Here is a 21,611-nt window from a genome sequence, read left to right on the forward strand (position 1 = left end):
TGTTGAGGATGTCAGCGGTAGGAGTCCACAAGGAAGAAAACATAATTGCTGGTGGACATCCCGAGTGTAGTGATAGCTGATTTGTTTATTGTCTTACATGCATTGCTTGAAGGAGTTGTGATTGGATTATTGTTGAGAACAGAATATTTGTTTCCATCAATATGTGCTGCCTCTGTGGCTTGCTGGTTGTTGTCCACCTTATTTTTGGTGTGAATGGTAGGTTGTGTTTGCCTTGTTGCAGGAGCTAGGGTTCCTCAGTGCCTTGAAAATTTTGAACATTTCTATGTCTAGGTTAGTTGCTGTTCTTTTCCTTCTGTACCTATTTGGCATATAAGATTACAGTGTAGCACTGACAGATCTGTCAATGATGCTGTTTTCTCTTTCTGTTTTCTACATGCATGCCTTTTGTAGTTTTGTTTTCATGAGTGTTTAACACAGAGGGTGATAACCATAGGGCTGCTCCTTTTTTTCTGACGATGTTCATTTTTCAATGGTGTAAAGATATCCTGGACGTCTACTATCTACGGTTTCCTTTGCCTATTGGTGATGTGGTTGGCTTTGTGTCCTCCATAAGTGTTCCAATGCCTTCTAAGTTAATGGTTTCCAGCTCCTTCTGTCGATGGAAGCTTGTTGTTATGCCATAAATGCTTATATCACTGGTAACTTTCAGATTGCATATTTTGCAAGCATTGCAACCTGTGCAGTGTGCTCACCTAAGATCCATTTGTTTTGTATTATTGAATTGTACAGTCACTTTGCACATTCTGTATTTAAAGTGCAGTGTTTGGTCACCGACGACCCTTTTTTTATTGCATTTTTGTTTATCTAGGACTCTGTGCTCCACCAGAAGCTCCCACATTTTTCCCTGATTACCATGTGTCTTCCAGTCCTGCTTGTTCTCTTTCTGGACCTTTACCTCTCTCTCCCAGCACCTCAACTCACCCTTTTCTTTTCCATCCATACCACTTTTCCAGCCCACCTGTCTCTGCTTCCGCATCCTTCACTTGCCTGCCACCAATTCCTACCTAATTTGCCCTACCCACCTTACTCCATCTCCTCCAGCATCTACCACCTCTAATTCTGCCCCCCTTTCTGACCTCACACTGGGTCTCTGTTAATGGATATCAACAAAACCTAGCTATTCCCCATATCACTTACACTCGGGCAGCACTTAAAAACAACTATTTCTCATTCCACCCCTGTTGGTCTCGTGATTAGATAGGAAACAACATCAGAAAACCATTATTTTTAGTTTCAGTTCCTCCGCCTTAGTGCACATTTTGGTAGAACTTGTTCCCATGCCTTTACCTATCTTTCTCATCTACTGCACTCAACCCCATCTTCTCTGCCCATGACCTCTTAATCAAAGTGATTGCACTTGATTCCCCTGCTATCACAATGAACAATCCCAGTGCCTATATTTTCTCCAGGATCCAATAGCCCCAACATGACTTCACTCTCTCCGACAACTCACTAGCCATCCTGCCTAACTTTTGAACCCGTACCCAAGGCATCTCTCTCAATCTCATATTTCTATATTCCTCCCTAGTCTAATCTGCTCTAACAATTGACCCCTCCACTGGTTCACTTCACCATCTCTATTTTTGCAACACTCTCCCTCAACTATCACCAAATGTAAATTCTAGGATACCTCCAGGGTCCCCTACCTCACCAAGTCACCATCATGCTCCATTATCTTCCTTGTCCATTTGCTTAAAGAGAGGGAGTAGTCAAATTCCATGGGAGAAAAACAGGAAAGAACTGTAAGGAGGACGATCAGGACTGGCAAGCACATGGATGTCCTTGACAACCAGGGTATTGCAATTTAAGAAATAACAGTGTGCTTGCTAACCAATAAATTTAACTGAATAGATCACTGCGCCATGCAGGGCCAAGAAATTAATAAATAAGACATCACAGGCAACAAAGTAATACAATTTACAAGGTGCAGATGTTATATGCATTTATGAAAGTTCAGAACCGTGGTTTTACTGCTATGTATGTGTTTCTGGACAAAATGTCTTTTGGTTTGCATAGAGTTCACTAACGTTTCCCTTGACCTCAGCTAATGCAATTTTTATGAGATGCCTAGACTTTGACAAATGATGACAATTACTTTGGAGTTCACTGGCCTAACTCCATTAGTGACATCTGGCAGAATCATTATTGGTCTAATCTTTTGGGACCAACTCAAACAGATCATCAAGGTTCTTTGTATGTGAGCTCTTCGTGTGTTGTAATTAACATTCCAGGGCCGGGTCAGGCCTTTTATGTGAATACACAACGTGTTTCTAGTTTGCCTTTCCGCAGTTTTGAACTACCCCTTCAATCACCAGATTCAGGAAAGCCCCTTTGAATCTCAAATACAGGGACCTTGAGCGAAATAAAGATATGCTAACATTCAATTCATATTAGTCCCTCTATTGCTCTATACCTACTTGCTTTAATTTAAATTAAACTTCTGCAAATACTGTAATTCAAATCACAAATAGTTGTATGTTCTTAAGGCTGCAATATGCCTTATGTTTTAAATCATTTTGGATTCTAAAATGAATGGTAAAGATAGTCACTGAATATAAATTTCATTTAAACTGAAAACACATGTTCTTGATGCATGTATCCAAACTACAAGAACATGTTAAGAAATCAATTTCTCTTTACCCATATACAAGTTGAAGGATTGAGTGTTCTGGGGATCTCATGATGATAACATATCACAGGTTATTACAATATACATGCTGTGTCCAGCTGTTTATTGAAAAGAAGCGTTGGGATGGTTCCAGATGTACTGTTGCTTTAACAAACATATGGTTCTCTAGCACGTGTATAATTTAATTAATTGGCAAGGGCATCATCTAAAACATGACAGTAAGCAAAATGCGCTAAGCAACAGAAAGCTTTTTTTTTTACAATGCCTCTCTCATACTGTTTCCGAGAGGTCGTCAGTACTCTGTTTATTTTAGGCCATAGTCTTTCCTCCATTTATTTCCAAAACTGTCCTCATTCAGATCCCACTCTGGAGGTCTAGCTATATGAGGATAAACAGCTCAGATATGATGTTCCTATTCAGCTGGTAGAGTGCGGTTATCTGGTCATCCATCATTGTCCAGGGTCATGGCCTGACAATGGGTATGGGTGGTGTCCTCTTGGCACACCTCCTCTGCCTTTGCAGAGTCAATCTCCTTGGCAGTTGGTGGAAGGAGTGGGTCTTAAATAATCGTTTGGATGCAAATGGAGGCATCTGCGACGTATTTTGTGCACCTGCATCCATTCACTATTTCACCTTGTATTTCGGGTGGAATTACCATTGCTTGTTTGTCAGTAACTCTGCCGGTGGAATTAGCACTGGCGGAATTGCCACTGATTATCTTGGTGGTAGTTGGCCGGCACTAATTCCACCAGTGGAATTACTGCTGATGGAATAAGCACCAGTTGTGTGTTCTTAATATTTTGTGGTGCAATAAAAGCGTTGATAACAGAATTACTGGCACTTTTTTACTGCACTGGCAAATTGGGAATTAGCGCTATAGTCGTGAAATCTCTTGGGTAAACCAGTATTAGGCTGGGCACGAGAAATGCTCGGTTCATTCATTTCCTCTTGTCTACTACACTTTGTTTGGAATTAACCCCTTCTCCATGCAACTCACTCAAATTCATCATGAACATGTCACTATGATTGAATACAGGTGTTCTCTCACATTACACATCAGATGACGATTCAGGAACAGGCACCTGAATATGTGCATTGTAACAGTGTTTCAAAGTGGTGTAGTTTTGACAACACTCTTTCCAGTCACGGTGACTGGCTTCTCACACTCTACCTAACTTCATCCCATTCACTAAAGGCTTGTGATCTTTGGTTAATACAAACTTCTTGCCCCCTCCCCCCTTGCAAATATGTGAAACTGGTCCATTGACTAAGAACAAGCTAACGCTTCTTGATTAATTACAGAATGGAGACATTCTGCCTTGTTCAGCGAACCAGACAAAACTCAAGATTTCCTTGTGCTTTTTTTGCAGCACAGCTCCAATTTCGAAAAAGCTCGCATCTGCACTGATGCCATCCTTCCTCACATCAAGTAGGTAGAAAGCAGGTGCTCTCCATATCGCCCTTTTGTTCTCCGGAAAGCATTATTTTGCACGTTCAGACCACACATATGCATTGCCCTTTTTTAAGAATATGTGAAAGCTCTCTGTTTTCCCTGCACAATTAGAAATTAACTTTTAATGAAACTCTACTAGCGCCAAAAAGGACATCAACTGCTGTGTGTGTCCGTGTGTAAGCAGGAGCGCATGTGCCTCTGTGAAGGTGCGTGTGTTGGGACCAAAGGGACAGAAAGGAGATTACACGGGCAGCGCTGGGTAAATAAACATGACAAAGAACTCTTCTGACTTCTAAGTCATAGGACATGCCAAGGTGCACTTCTGGTGCCAAAGAATGTAACGTGTATTTATAAAACATGTCACGAACGACTCATTGTCACGGATAGGACCATGGTTAACCTTGGGGTAAAGGGCATGATGTGGACATTTCAGGAGGCATTGATTGTTCCATGGGCAGATTATGAGCCAAAATATGTGGGAGTTGGAGTTACTGAGTACATTTTGAGTAACATGGTTAATCAAGGAGACACTGAGATGTGGCATAGGAAGTTCTGGGGTAAATAGGCATGGTATAGAGCCATTATTGAGGTCATGGACATGGCATTGGGCAGATCCAGGAGAAGTCTGGGTGTGGTTGGCAATTTCAAGGGTAAATGGAACTGGCATGAGCAAGACTGACGATGAAAGTGACATGCAGAAAAAAAGGGTGCAGTAAGCTATAGAACGCAGCAGTTCTGGTCCAATGTATGTCTCATGTGGCGATTTAGGAAACAAAGGGAAATTATATTATGAAGTTTTAGTGGTAAAGATAGCGCCATGCGGTAATCCGTTGGTGGTTGTGGTGCAACACATTGGGAGGTTAGAGCTGGAATACAAGTGCAATTTGGCAAACCTGGAGGTATGTGATGGAACAATGGATAGTTCTTCACACGACGAGAATGGCATTGTGAAAAAACAGGGCAGTTGTGGGGGCAATGTACATTTCATGGAACAATACAGATGCATTTTTATAGGCAATGAGAGTGACATTTGAGGTCGAAATGGCATGTGGCAATAAGCAGTTCTGGTGACAATCGCCATAATGACATTCAGGGAACACTTGTGAATAACAGCAGTTTTCTAAGAAATGTGTGACTTGAGGACATTAAGAAATAGCAGTTAAATGTGACAGTTCCAGGGGCAATGGGAGTGGCATATGGTATTTTAGGGGACGATGAGATCTGACTTGGGACAGTTCTGTCTGCAATGTGAGTGCCCTGAGGTAATTTAGATGTCATATGAACATAGCATTCGACAATTCGTGGGACAATGACAGAGAGATAGGACAATTTGGAGGACAAATGGGTGTGACTTGAGAAGTCTGGGCGCAATAAAGATGCAGGATTGATAATCTTAGCATGCTGGACTGACACAGACATGGCAATATTAATGCTTACCTCATAAATGTGTGGATCAGTGAAGATATGTGTTAATTACACCCACGCAAATTGTAGTTTGTTTTAATAAAGTGTTGGCGTGTTAATGTATTTTACTAAGGCAACACTAGCATTGATTATTTAGAAAGCATCTTAATTATGTGGGGGAAATACACACAATTAGATGAGAATCTGTTTTAGATGGGCAACAGTGGGTTTCGTATTTACAGCTAGCATCACAATTGGAGGACATTTAGAGTCTCTATATGGCTGCCATAAAACTGTAATGCTTAATGTTATAGTAGCATGCCAGTGTTACCCTCCAAAAACACATTGTCATACAGCCACGAATTTGCCTTTTACAGTGGCAACACTGGCGTGGCTTTGTTGAAACAGGGATCTTCATTGCCTGAGGCAATGCACAGGCCAGCGCGATAATTTTTTACTGCGAAGCACGAGTATGTCGTTTTTTTAAAACTCCCATCTTCATGTTCAGGAGTTGAAACCTGTATTTGAATGTGTTTTAAAGGGACTGCATCACAGTGAGAGTCATTTTTAAATAATGACATTCGAATGTGTCCCCTGAAAAACAAGTTATCATTGAGGCATTGTGAGAAAAAAAAATCTGATTACAAAGACATGTTGTGTCTGATTGGCAAAGGGTTTTTCGATGGGATGTACACATTTGAAAACTCTTTGTGAATCAGGCCCTTTGTCTCGACCTTGAGAACAGTGACAAGCCTCTATTCTAGAGCCTGGACACAATTTATTTATTTTTTTAAACTTTATTTATGATTTACATACAGAAAAGCAATAACAATAATAGGTACAGATATATACAAATTACAAGAATAAACCATTATAACATAATAACTCCGAAATCCCTACCCCCCCTTTCCCCAGTATGTACACAGTTCACATTTAAAAGTACCCAAAAAAAAAAATTATAATAATTTCAGGTTCAGTGCATTGCCAGAAATCTACCCCAAATCTTTTCGAACAATCGCACCTTGCCATGTTTCCTATGTATGCATTTCTCAACTGCTGCAAGACTGTGCATTTCATTCAGCCAATCTTCCTTTAATAGTGCTACACTAGACTTCTAATTTCGTAGGATGATTTTTTCCCCATCAAGGCACCCTGAAATATCCATTTCTTATGGCAATTAGTAAACCCCTCCAACTTGACAACATTCCCCAGAATTAGAGTTTCAAAATCCAAACAAACATGTTCATTCAAGACACTTTCCATAACACCTCCTATATCATTCCAAAAAAACTTTAACTTTCATGCAGGTCCAGAACATATGTTCGAAAGTACCATTTTCAACAACACATGTCCAACACGGCCCATCCCTCAAACCCCTCTTCCACAATCTTTCGGGGTCCAGTACACCATATTCAGGATCTTTATTTGTCTCGTTCTTTCAGAAAGGCTCAGGGAACATAGACTGGCATTAGCACACATCCTCGTCCAAGCATCTACTGTTATCACAACACCAAGCCTCTTGCTCCACTCGACCCTCAGCCCATCGTTGCCCTTATATTCACTCACAATCCGTTTGTACACCCGGCTAGCCCGGCCACTCTCACCCACCATTGATTTCCTAGTGAGAAAGTCCACATCCACCTTCTCTTGAGGAACAGTCCCACCAATAGCAGCCTTCAACCGTCTATAGTCCGAAACCCTAAAGTTGTCAATCATAAATCGCTGTTGCACCTCTCTGGCAGACATCCAATTACCTTCTGTGAGTAAGTCACCAATCCAATGAACACCCCCCCCCAAGAACCAATCTTGAAAATGTGAACAGAAAAAAAAATAACAAATAACAGATTTCTATATTTTTAATGGTACTTGCTTTCTATTGTTTGTCTTAATAGGCAAAAGAGAAATTCTGCGAAAAGGTTTCTGAGGCTACCGAGGTGCCATATCTAACTACAACATTAGTGCAAGCCACTACAACGCGGTATAGGGTATTAACAACCACAAAAGGAACCTCAGCTTCAAACTCTCCAACCAGTTTGCCGACAGAAGGTAGGATTTGATATAATGTTCGAAATGTGTGTATGTTGTATTTACAAAAAGCACTGTATATTGATAACATGTACCGTCCGTTTTTTTCTGGCGGTATAAAACGAAAGGGGATACAAAATATTGCTTCACCCGTAATATCATATCAAAGCAGTTTAGTTATCTGGTTCAGTATAATGGTTACACTCCTTAAGTGAACCATCATTGTACTGGATATCTACTGCTCATCTACTAGACAGATGGTGTAATGCCCACATAGCACCATATATGGGACATGTGTTTTATTGCATTGTTTAATTCAATACATGGAAAATTGACTAGTTTATTTCAATAATAACAACATTAATAATAATCACAAATTGTTGATTTATTAAGGAGCACATTTTCCTTAAAAAGTCTAATTTGGCGGCTGGGAGCCGTTACTTTTGCACAGCAACATAAACGGCTCCCCAACGCCAAATGTTCATCATTTTCACTACGGGTGCAAATGTATCTGTCAAAAGGTGGCGCATACGCTGATAGACAGCCCTTTGCCCTTTTTATTTATTTATTTAATGTGATTTAGTTTACATAAGAAAATTTACAGAAAATATATCAGCCTTTTGCCCTTGAGTTTACTTTTCATTGTGAGCACCGCTTGCCATGCTCACTATTGAAATGAGACGCTCACTGACATGCGGGCATGTCGGGAGAGTTTCATTTCGTTTGAGAACACTGCTTACCATGCACGCATGCTAAGCAGTGTTCCCCTTTTGAAATCAAACCATCCACACCATGCAAGGGTTTAATTGTAATTGTACATGCTCATGGCAGGGAGCGGTTACAATGGATCCCTATGAGGGTCCTCCAACATATGCACTGGCATGAAAATTCATGCCAGCGCAGATGCTGGAGCATTTGTATTGCAAGAGGAAGGGAGCGGCAGAGAAACACGTTCTGCCCCTCCTCTCTGCCATACAAATGAATAAAAATGAGCTTTGGCATGAATGCAAGGGGTTAACGCCTCATGCAAGGCTTTTAGACCTTGAATTCACCTTGCGACTCAATCGAAAATGAGCCCCATGGTGCCTTATGAAGATCAGCATCTCCTGAGTGTAAAGATGTGTGTGAGCATTATTACCCACATGGATTTTTTTATTTTTTTATTTATTGTTGTTTTGATCAGTAAAAACCTGACCTTTCAACATATCGTTACAGATTTAGAGAAAGATATATAGAAATAAATTACATTCAATTTTACAAACAATATTTCATGATAAAACTCCTTCAGTTTTTACACAATTAGTACATAGATCACTCTCAATATAATTCAACATGATAATCATAGATTTATCACAACTCTTTTTCTTAATCATCATTAATGTATGGTAACTTGATTTTCAATGAGTTTAGATAATTCACAAGCGCATACCTTATTTGTTTTGAATGTCCTCCAAATAATATTGTCCATAATTCATCATGCATGATCACAGTCTTGTTAAACAAATGCTTAAAGTAAATTATTCTTGATGATAAGAGACCAACACATTCAACACCAGATGTTTCATCGTTTGTACCTGTTGATTACAGAATCGACAAGCTTGAGCAGATGTCTTCTTCCATCTAAACAATATCTCTCTCGTGGGCCAAATGTTCAATCTGAAACGCATGAAATCAGTACGATGTCTAGGATTCTGGGATTGCTTTAGATAATTTTCTATGTGGCCCTGTGCTTTTAAAGCAAAAGGATTCAACTCGAATTTCATTATTTTCATGCAAGCGTCTCGGGTTTTAATCCAATCGGATTCCCATAATTTAGTTTTGGCTTTATTGGGATTTTCGATAAGCAAGATTTCAGAGACATCTGCTCCTGTCAAAAAATGTTTAGCACATGCACGCCATTTCTTTGGAAAGTTTTCATCTGATAACAGCAGATAGCTAGATATGATATTAAGTAGGCCATTAGTACTGTCTTTCATAATGCATTTTCTATATAATAGACAAACCTTCCATTTATACGTAGCCTAGAGAGATGTAAGACCTAATTCATGTCTAATGATCGAAATAGACTCTGAGTTTGGAATGGAAGCATGAGTGATCTTTTCCAAAATTTACTTTCATATTTAACCCAATACATGTATGATTGACATATCTCAACTTCAGACCCATACAAAATAGTGGGCACATATTTTTGCTTGTAATATATAATCATGGGGTCAATAGTGAATTTACAATAGTTGGCCCGAATTATTCGTATTTGTGATAGTGCACTCACATTTTTTAATTGCAAATGATGTTCCTGTGTTTTGTCGGACAATTGACTAGTCACACAAACCCCCAAATAGATGTATGACCTTACAAGCAAAAGGTCAGTACCTTGTAGTTGCCAGCGACAAGGTTTCTGTCCTTTATTGACACCAAATTGCATTACTTGAGTTTTGTTGGTATTAATGCTAATACAATTATGTTTGACATATGTATCTAATGCATTTAGCATATTATGCAAGCCAACACGTGTTTTGGACAGTAACACCATATCATCGGCATACAAGAGCCACTTAATGGCTGAGCCTTTCAATTTAGGTGGATCAACAATCAACCCCTCAATGCTGGAGCCAAAATCTAAGAGAAAAAAGTTAAACAAGGCGGACGCCAACAGGCATCCTTGTTTCAGACCTCGTGAGGTCTGTATGGGTTCAGACAGCAGGCCCTCATTATTCAGGCGAACCAAGATTGAGGTGTTTCAGTGTAATTGAATTATCCATTTAAGTATGTACCAAGGGCATATTAGATCCATCAATATCTTAAATAGCAATTCCCTTGGGACGAGGTCAAAAGCTGCCCTGAAATCTACAAAGGCCATATATATTGCTTGGTTACGTTGCTTGTTCAGATGAATAATGGCCTTCAGAGTAATCAAATTGATGGCCGTGCCTGATCCAGGGATAAACCCTGTTTGAAAGGGATCTCTATGATTTAGTTGATTTAACCATCGATTAAACTCACCCAAGATCAGGCGGGCTAAGATTTTTCCCGGGCAATCCAACAATGCAATAGGTCTGTAAGACGCTGGATTAGTCCCGTCTCCTTTCTTAAATATAGGGAGAATAATTGAAGTTTTCCAATTCAAGGGCACTAGACCTGTCAACATGATGTGCTTAAACATATAATATAAGATGTCCGACCACAGGTGTTTATTTTGTTTTATCATAGCATTGTGTAACCCATCTGGTCCAGCAGCTCTGGATACACTCAATTTTGATATGAGAAAGAGTATATCCTCACGGTCAAAATTAACATTGTGATTAGCTACAATGCTATCCCAGATTATACCAAGATCTAGAAAAGGTGAAGTATATATATTGCCATAGAAGTCATTCCAAGATTGTTGTGAGATGGAATGCACCTGTAATGTATGTTGGTTTTTAAATGGGGTATTATTTAACAGTGCCCATATGCCTGCTGATGACATGAGGATAATTTGTTTCAACATTGCCTCCTCATCGTGTTGATATTGGGAGGCACGCCGGTGTCTAATCCAGTTTTTATACTCCCTTTTTAATCGTTTGATCTGATCTTGATTAGACCATGGGATGGAAGCATACCTATTTGCTAGTTTCTTAACATTCCTTCTTAGTTCACTTTTCTTATATTTTACTTCTAAATCAAAAGCATGATGATGAGACAGGGTGAATCTTTTGGGACCTGCCCTCTATGTTGAAAAGCGCTGCATGGCATGTATATAGCAACCACTGACACATTCATTATAACCAGCATATTGTTCCCACAAGACATCTCTGAACTGGCATCATTTCCTCTGGGTCCATTTTAATCGATTACTGGCAATGTTGACCTGTAAGTTAGCCACATTTGTATTTTGAAGACGTTTCTTCGTTTTAGGCCAATCATATTTCAGATGTAATAAGCTATGATCACTCAAAATGGTTGGTTTAATGGAGAACATAGTTATGTTATTCAAAAGATTAGTATTTACAAAAATATATTCCAACGTTACATGGCTATTTGCATTGTGCCATGTAGGCTTAGGAGAAACATCCCAATGTATTGAACCATTGACCATTACAAAGTTGCGATCAGCCATTAGGGTTAACCAGCGACGTTCATCAGACATAGGTCTCAAGTGTTTAGGAGATAAGAGATGAAGATTCAAATCCCCCATTATGAACGTGTTGGTAATAGTAACATCTAATGATAATTGATCAAGAATCATAGTCAGACTTTCAAAAATACCTTCGAGGATAGATGTTTTTCCCCCAATAGATGTTTACCATGGCACAGAAACTTTCCCCATAATGGAGCTTTACATACTGAAAACAGGGTGATGGTGATCTATGCCAAATTATTTCAATATTCTTATCCTTTCGGAAGGCCATAAGAAGCCCAGCAATAGGGCGTCCCTTCAGCGGCTCTATGGCTGGTACCACAAAAATATTATACTGGTCCCATGTCGGTATATCACAAAGCTATGTCTCCTGGAACACTATTATATCAAACTGAAGGAGGTCCTTGTTTACATTATTAATAAAATGTCTGTGACCTCTTGTGTTCCATGAGAGAAGACTAACTGATTCCATCTTCTGTGATAGTTATGATCTCAGATTATCACTGTCACGGGTCCATGTATTAAGTGTTGCCCCTGCCCCCGATGTCATGGAGGCTGCATTATCACCATACGTTTGACTTTTAGGATGTTCACTATTTGATTGTTTCTGATCATTGTGAATCACATCTTGTGTTAATAAAAAACCCAAATTATAAAATGCAGTTTGAGCAAGCCACTATGTGTTTAATATCACTCTTGATTGCACAAATAAACGTGCTTCTGTTAGATCTCTGTCATTCGTAAATAAACTGTTTGAACACCACCCCATCCGTGCCCCCTTGTGACTGTCTTTTTTTAATATAATGGTTTTGTAGCTAATGTCAGCTGATGTTATATCTTCAAGTGCAGTAATATCAGCACAGATATTCAAAAAAGCTAGCTCGATTAAGATCATATGAGGGAAATGGATGTCCACAACATTTTATAAGTAGGCAATGATGATTTTTAAATTGAGCATTACCAAGATGCCTGGACGACCCTAGGTTATGCTTACTCTGTTGTATCTTGGGTAGCATAGTGTGGATGATAAACCCCTAGGCCCCAAATCCACAGGCTCATGTAATGTTATGTTTTGTAATCTTTTTGGTCCATGTAACAGAAGCTCAATGTTGGGCATTTCCCATTGGGGATCCTGGGTAATTAGATCAGATTTATTCAGTGAGCCCTGATTAACTGACCTAATAGTTTGCGTCAGGGTTTCATTTTCTCTGGTATATCTTTCGAAAGAGGCTCGTATCTCCTCACGCAAATCTTGTAGCAAAGCATCTGAGTATGTTTTCCCCTTGCAAATGTCTAACAGTCATTTGTTTAACCTCATTCTCAGTAATCGGATTCCCCACATGTAGTATACTCAATCATCGCCCTTGGAATGAGGAAGGGCTTTGTCAGCCTGAGTTGAAGTCAGGTCACATAGCATCATCCCATTCTGCGGGGAGTGTTTTGCACATTTTTCTCCATCCTGATATACATTTTGATAAATATGCATCATTCAACAATGAAATGCATGTTTGTTTCAGATAAAAAGCCGTGCCAGTCAATCATCGTTAAAAAACGAAAATAAACACAAACACAGTATACATTTGTACATGATTATAAACTCAAACAACCTGTTATTATGAAGTTACGAATACGTTTTCATGCTTAATGATGTTACATGTTGATTGATTTGTTCCAAAACAACCTTTGTTCACAAATGTATTGTCTTCATGAAAAAGTGGGCAGCGTCTACATAACAGATTCATTAGCCGATTATAAGTAAAAAGGGCACATGAAATGAACAGTGGATGCATCATCCTTTTTCCTTTCACTGTGATAGGCTGAGAAAAATAATACCAAATGTAATTGTGACTTACATAGAGGGCAATGCTGGCAAGACATTTGGGGTTTGCATTCTGAAACCCTGCAGCTGTTTCGAGATGTTATATTTTAAATATTGCTCATGTAATTTAACATGTTTGAATTTGTACATCAGCGCAGGTATCACTGGACATTTGTATGGTCACTAAAAATAGCATGAGCCCGATGATGGTCATCTCTTCTAAATCCTAACGCTTCATACTGGCTCTTGCAATCCATTGTGATCTAACCTGTTGTTTGGAGGTCAATGCTTATTATCTATGGGTTGTTTAACTTGTCCAACCAGTTGATATCACTAAGTTCTTTCCTTGGGTTTTTCTAGCCATGGTACATGTGAACCCGGGGGTCCTTAAATCAGTAACACGTCATACTCAGGATGGGATGCAGAATAACTCTTACACCAAATAATAAGACAGACTCAGGAAGTTGGCAATAAGTCTCTCATGACTGTTTTATTTGTAATTATTTAAAAAAGGGAGTTACAACGGACATCAACGGACATCACACATCATTATTTCTCGATGCATTACATAAGAAATTATACCTTGATAGCAAAATCTCATCATACATGACATCATAATATGTGACAAACTAAGAAAAACCTACGTGGGTTGTGGTCGGCTAAAGGGGAACCTCTAAGTTTACTTTCTATATAGGGACGGGTAATGATTGGGTCTCTACAGTCAGGCGGACAACTTATGCTCACCCCTAGTGCAAGTCATCTTCGTCATTTATTAAGTACACAGTATATCATTGGCTCTCAAACTATAAGGCCCTTTGTTATATGGCCCTCTTCAATTGGTTGGCACGCTTGTACCCTTCTGGGCTACCCACCCAATTAGCCCAACATCTCTCATGCAGTCTACCATTCAGATAGTCTTTGAACTTGTTCTTGCAAAGTAGCCTCACTCCTGAGAATAAAAGGCACTACAGGCACACTCTTATCATAGTTCAGGTCTGTATGCCCAACTCCTATTTCCATCCTTGACTCACGTGACAGGAGGCCGTATTTCGGCCTGTTTTGCAGCCTTAACTTGAATTAACTTGAATTAATAAACCTGGCACTCATGGTGTTCTTTCTTTACACCTTAACAAGGACTGATTCACATTCTCAAGTTCACTGTTCTTCAAGGATAGATAGCCAGTACTTGGCCGCTCCATCCTTTGACATCAGGCCAGGCAGCTTTTGAAAGCTTGTCCTCGATCTTGAGCTGCTTTCTAACTGTGATACAGCTCTCCAATCCTTCTCTCTCCATGGGTCTGAGTTTACTAAATATGCAACCGCAATCTGAAGAATTCTCTATAATGGCGGCACCGCCTGCAGTCTATTCACTATGTATAGCTAGCCTTTAAGATAACTTAGTCTACTTGCGCTGCTGCATCTGTACCGTTATAAAACGGCTTGCATTTTCTGCAGAGCTCTCTACAGGTGCAATATTCATTCTGCCTATGAAAGTTCAATTGATTCCATATTTCTTCATCAGATTCTATAAGGTTTACACATCCTTTTGTAGAGTCATTCTTCTTAGTGCATCAGGTTTGCTGCAAGTGATGTCACCACTTCTCTTTTTCTCATCTTCATATTCCTTCGGGGATCTCCTCTCTACCGGGATACATCATATAAGGTCTTCTTAATAGATACCTTTTTTCGAAGGCTCTCCATGGAATAGGCACCATCAATGGAGTTGTGCATGTTGCAATGTCTGTCTTTCAGCATATAGGAAGGATGGGGGCTGGACTTCCTGCAGAGGCATTCTGCTCCCCTACACACTGATAGAACACATGTTATTCATTAGATCCTGTACAATCAGTTGTGCAAGAGCCACTTTCTTTTTCATTCATGCTGCTTCCAAGTAGAGCTCACAGTAACAAAGTGTCATATTCAATTCCCAGTTATTTGTGTATGGAAAAAATAGAAGCAATGTTTGAGAGGGCAACATAATTCATGGACATTTAATTCAACACGGCACAAAGAAGTAGGATCCTGAAACCACCATATTGGGGAAGCACACAGGACAAGAAATTGCACCTTGGACCAGTATAGCACAAAACATTTGTTTGAAGGCTGTCACCTTAAGTGCTTCATTAGATGTTGTATTCCCCTCCATGTTTACTGCAAGATAATTGCTAGTTGCTAGATAATTATATTTATTTGCAATGGCTAGGCGCATGTCTCCCGCAAGGAACTTCCCTTTTGGAGCCGATGTGCTATTCAGTACAAGGATAGCTGATTCGATTGCATTTATCTTCATGTGTTGCTGCTTCACAGTGAATATATTTAATTATTAACAGTTGTAATATTTTGACTGTGTGTGACATCAAGAAAACATCAAGAAAACATTGAATGCATATGGTAATGGTAATGTTTATATATACACAGACAGTGCTTCAAAGCGCTCAAGGAGGGTGGGAACACAGGGAAAAACCAGTTGCTCACAGCCCTTGAAATTCTGAGATGATAACGATCTGCACAGGCAGAGTAAGTGAATATGATACCTAACAGTTGAGATACAGCAAATAAGCCTGACAGCGTTTCTGCAGTTTTTACAAGTGCACATTAAAGGGTGAGGACAAGGGAGAACAGACAGATGAACTTCAGGCAGAGATGTATTCAGATTGTGCAAGTGCAAGAGGGGCAGGGAGGGTAAGGGGTCCAAGTGCACCCAGTCGGTAGAGACTGTGGTAAGTGCGGAGAGAGAAGCTCTCTTGGATTTATTTACAAGTGCAGGGCCATGAGGCAAGTGCACAAAGGACTGGTGGGGTACCAGGGAACTGTGACACTCTGATGTACACCAGGCAGTCAGTCAGCAAGCTGTATGGAAGAGGAGGGAGAGGCTGAAAAAGCAGAGAGCTAGGTTAGCAGGGTAGGGGGAGGGAGAAGGAGGAGGAGAAAAGGAAGGTCATGAGGAGTTTCCAGAACTTAAGAAGATCAGGCTCAAGGCAGGAGGTTGCAGGGATGCTATTCCAGAGGGAGGCGCCTGCTGAGGATAACGATTTCCCTCCAAATCTATTCTTGTAGAACCGACTTACTCGCAGAAGGACGGAGGTAGATGAGCTGAGGGCTCAAGATGGACAGTTTCTAGGTAGGCAATGTTGCAGGTAAGCAGGTCTCAGGCTCCAGAAAGGCTTGTGGACAATGCAAAGGGTCATGAATGAGATCCTTGCAGCCACAGGGAGACAGTAAAGGGATTTCAGCACGTGAGAGATGTGGTCCCTGGGTTTGAGGCCAAGGATAACTCTTGCGGTTCTGTTCTGGATGAGTTGGAGAGGGCACAAGTAGAGGCACGGATGTTGACAAAGAAGTTGTTGCAGTAATCCACCCTAGAGAGAACCAGTGCTCTGGAGAGAGTGAGACGCTTTGGGAAAGTTAGACAAGGAAGAGTGCCTCTGAGGAGGTGTAGTTGGTAGTTAGATTTTTTTGAGATGTCAGAAATGTAAGTGGAGCAGAGAGAGTGGAATCGAAGATGAACCCAAGATTGTTGGCAAAAGACAAGTTGTTTCCTAATATAATTAGGAAACCACTTGTCTTTTGTTATATTGTCCAACCTAGATGCCATGGCTGATTTCTTCTCCCCTGCACCTCAAAATCACACTTACCTAACAACTCATTGTTTGACAAAACAACTTCAATTAATTGAACCAACCTTTCGAATAGGTGTTGGCCTCAGAGGTCGGGGTGGGTGCAAGGCCAAGGGAGGCCGGCCAGAGTGAAAGTGGGAAAGCGGTAGCAGGGGTCCCAATGCGAACAATCTCAGTTTTACTAGCGTTGAGGTTGTTTGCAGCACACCATGACTGAATAGCAGACAGACAGGTACGAGTGAAAAGGAGGAAGTGGCTCGGGGTAGCCTGAAATATGGTTGTGTGTCATCTGTATAACAATGGAAATTAGAGGTGATCGTGGCGATCACACGTACCAAGGTAGCCATATAGATGTTGAAGAACCACAGGGATAGGTTTGATCCCTGGGAAACAATGCAGGTTGAGAGAGTGATATTCGAAAGTAAGGCCCCAAGTTTCGCCTGGGATGGGTGGTCAGAGAGAAAGGAGGTTAGCCACACCAGAGCTTGACCTGTGATTCCCAGGGTTTCACAGAGACATGCGATCAGGATGTTGAAAGCAGTGGAAACATGAACATACCTGTGGGTTGTGTGATGCTACTTCATCAAGTGCAGTTTGTAGAAAATGTATGTTCAAATTAAGAAAGAGGGGCTAAAAAGAATACCATCAGACCCACCCTCTCTTGACATGAATAGCATCATACAAAATCCCCCTTGTCCGAACCCGATGACCTCCACCAGATCATCATGGATTGCAAAGATGCAATGATTGTAGGAACAACCCAGCAACACCCATCTGTGCCAGGTTTCCCCACTAGATACCCAGGCCGACAAGTGCAGAGAACAGGCCCATACAAGCTACTCATAGCATAACCTTTCTAAAGAGAAAATACTTAGCCATGACACAATAAATCTTGAAGGCTGATTTATTACACCCAGTTGCATTGCACCATGTCCTTACTTAAACCCCAACCCGGTGTCTGCCAACATAGCAGACTCATTAAGCTTGTCAATCAATTTGACTTAACACAAAACAATTAGACACTCCCTCAAGTAGGGATATTGGGTAATATTTGCTCAAATGAAGCTGGCAAATATGTGCCTCCCTTTTCAGTCTTTGCTACTAGGTGGTACTAAGTGCCAGCTATAAGCAACAACGAAACTATAACATTGCAGTACAGCTAACAGGGAGGTGACATGTGAGAGGGGTGCACATCTGGTGAAATGATATGGCATCTGGTGGGTTTTGCTTGGGTATTTACACACCCATTGTCTGCCTATGGCTATGCTAATCCCTAGAGTCATTCCTTACTAATACATGATCTAGCTCTATCAAGCAGTAACCTGCAATGTTGGCCTGCCATTGAGCACCAAGCTGTCACCTCAGCAGTGCCCCACCCTGTGTTCAACTTGCCAATACTCCTCTCCACTGAAGACTTCACTTTTCCAAAACCGAGGTAACTGAATCTTTGAGTACCACCAGTACCACCAACTCGGCACAACCTGTCATTTGAAGTATCCTCGACCTTCAACCCAATGCTGCTGCTGATCAGCCCCACACAGTTGGAACACATTTCTGTCACAAACTGATGCGTCTTGTTGACAAAAGTGACAAGACTAGGATGCCCGAGAAATCCTCCATGTGCGCTCCGGCGGTCTGAGTCACTATATTATCTCCAGCTTTCAGGTGTGCCTGCCATAGAAAGAACTGTGGCCCTGATGGCTTTCCTTGTAACCGGGGGCTCCACAGACTGTCTCCCGCCTCGTGCTACAGTGCTGGACCCGGATCACTCGACTGCAGTGACTGATTCAGTGATACGCCAAGGCCGATCCCGGCTAACGCAGTGGTCTGCCATTGTGGGTCATTAAATCTTGGACCGCACTGCAGCCAGCCCGACTGTGTAGCTGACATCTGAGAGACTGTTTGCACCTGATGGCCTTGAAGAGACATTGTGGATGGTGACCGAGCTGCGGATTGCTTTGGTCTCTGATTCCTGTGAAGTCCATCTTGTGTGCTCCCTGCATCTTGTGCGCTCCCAAAGCCTTCGTACCTGCATTGTCTCCAGCCATCTTCCAACTCCTGTCATAGAGTTGGTGAGTTCTCCCATGAAACCCTTGAAGCTCAGAGTTCCACAGAATGACTTTGCTTCAAATAGCTTGCTAAAACTTGCAAGCCCGGGTCAGGTGCCTGACTGCAACATCTGACCCGGTTGATACAGAATGGCTGCTCCTGGCATATGCAGTGGTCTGCCATTTTAGGTGTTTTGTGTCTTGGTCCGTGCCTTTGCCTGCCCTTGTCTGACACACAGTGATGCCTGTCTGGACCCATCAAGTATCCAGTGGTAGAGGTGAAGGGGCAATTTGGCGACTTGCACATTTTCCTACAGTGTATGATCCTGGTGAAAACTTTGGCTGTGACGGCTCGCTTTGGCCACCTTCCTGTCACCCCTGTCTGCCTTGTGTTTGGACTGCTGTGTTGCTCTGGTTGTCAGTCGCCATGGTCTGCCCGAGTTTTGTCTGGGTCGTAATCTTGCTGTACTGAAGGTGGACTAGAAAGTAATACTTGGACTGTGTGCTGCTATAATCGCTTACTGGGTGGGTGCACATGGCCCCCTTGGTCTCCTTATGTGGCAGTGATTGTTGCAGTGTGGAAGTGTTCATGGGCATTGCCTGCTCCTTAGACCACTTGATGAATAGCTGGACTTCGCTGCCTTGCTGTGGTCCTAGACTGGGCCCCTGTATGTGGATGATGGGGCGCTGGTCCTGACTGCAATTGGTGTGTGCTTTTTACTGTGAAGAGTTTCTCTGGTTTTGCAATTGTGCCAGTCTGGAGAAGGATGTCCTCTGATCTACTATCTAGCATCTGTGGCTGTGCTTCCAGTATCTCTGATTCTGACCTTTCCATCTGTCTTGCTGCTGAGATGCTCAAATTGCATGCTATACTACACACATTGCAGCGTGTTTGGGCACATGCTTAATCTGGCAAAGTATCAAGGCTCGCAGCCACCTCTCCAGATCCCCCTCCGCCTGCTTCTGGACGCTCTTCACTAATATGGACGTCCCGCTCGTGCACCTGATTCTTCTGTGCCTGTCTTGCTGCTGGGCCACCTGGGGAATTCATTGTGTATCGGGAAGTTTCTCTGTCCCTCTCCCTCTCCTCCTTTCCATCAATCTGCTCTCCCTCCATGGTGCTTTCTATTTCCCCTATCTATTCTGACTGCTACTCTATCAACTACCCTATCTCTACTTCTATGTTACGCTCACCTGGCTCCCACAGAGACGTCGATCGGAACTGGACAGCTGCGGTGTACACCAATGTGACGATAAGGGCCGAGATGACGGACTGGACTAGCTTTGTTTGCTTGGCCCGTAGGAATATTCTTCTGCAAATGGAGAAAGGGAATTAACCACCCGTGGAGTTGAGCGTAAATCCCCCCACCCCTGCTATTCTCCCCACAGATCGCCTTTGATGTCCCCTCTTATAGTCTCACCTGATGGTTTGAAAAGATGAGCTCTCCATCCTGCATTGAGCAAAGGGGCGCGTTGATAACCAGTTGCTTCACTGGCTCGAAGGAATTGGTGAGTTCCAGAACAATATTGACTCTAAGATTCCCGGCAAGACACCGTAAGTATAAAGTTTGTAAGAGTTCAAATGCCTGACTTTCACTCTTGTCCGATTCCTTGCAGGTTGCAGCTTGACCCTAATGAAGAGTTCCTCGTGGCAACTGGTAGTATTCTGGTAAGGATTTGTTTTTTCCAACACAGTTCGATAAAATAATGTCAATATGTAACCTGTTGCTTTCTCCCTTATTCAGGTGCTAAGAGAAAGTATGAAGTGTTGGGGAATAATATCTCTGGCGGTAAAATCAGGTAAGTCTATTGTGGTGAGGAGGGTTCCCCTTGTTAGTCCCTTTGTTTCACCTTGCTGTCCTTTTGTTTCCCCTTAGGGGCTGGGGTTCGGCAAAGATGCAGTGGCAGCTGTGCTGACCCGTGAAGAGGAATAGTATCCCCGGTGGTAAAATCAGGTAAGTCTATGGGGGGGTAACTAATATTCCTCTGTGTATTCCCTTGGCTCACCTTGCTGTTCTTGTCTTCTCCTTAGGTGCCAGAGTGCGGTGGGAACATGCAGGAGGATGCAGTGGAATGTGAAGATGCTGCGAAGGCCGGTGAGTTAAGCGCGGAGCTGCAGCAGGCGAGCGACGCGCATAAAATAACTTCTTTCTTCCAGCTCGAAGGCGCTATGGATCGGGAATTCAGATGGATCCTTTTTCTAGGAGCTCCAAACTCGAGGTGGGCGTGGCAGAAGGCTGGATGCAGACTTGCAGGCACGGTGAGCGTTACGCTGCTGGATGCAGAATAATGCGAAGCGTGTCCTGCTCTTCGGGCGTGGTTTAAATAGCCTCCAAAGTAGTCCCAGGTAAGTATTCCTCCCCAGCACCGCCCGAGTAAAAAATAGTCCCTAAGTAAAGTAGTCCCTTCCAAGACTCTTTTGGCTTGGAGCTCTTGCAGCATCGTCTGCATCAGGTAAGGTTGCAGCATGGTCTA

At 42.0% G+C, this 21,611-nt stretch overlaps 1 protein-coding gene across 1 annotated transcript in view; it reads left to right on the plus strand.

Moving 5' to 3' along the window:
• Window positions 1-21,611, plus strand: part of PLXDC2 (plexin domain containing 2) — a 1,961,518-nt gene that overhangs the window by 1,768,097 nt on the left and 171,810 nt on the right. The window contains exon 11 of the mRNA XM_069648589.1: window positions 7,400-7,553. Within this exon, the coding sequence (XP_069504690.1) occupies window positions 7,400-7,553 (154 nt within the window). The remainder of the gene's footprint in view (window positions 1-7,399; window positions 7,554-21,611) is intronic.

This window comes from Ambystoma mexicanum, chromosome 2q (genome assembly GCF_040938575.1).
Source record: "Ambystoma mexicanum isolate Mex_15411 chromosome 2q, UKY_AmexF1_1, whole genome shotgun sequence".
NCBI lineage: Eukaryota > Metazoa > Chordata > Amphibia > Caudata > Ambystomatidae > Ambystoma > Ambystoma mexicanum.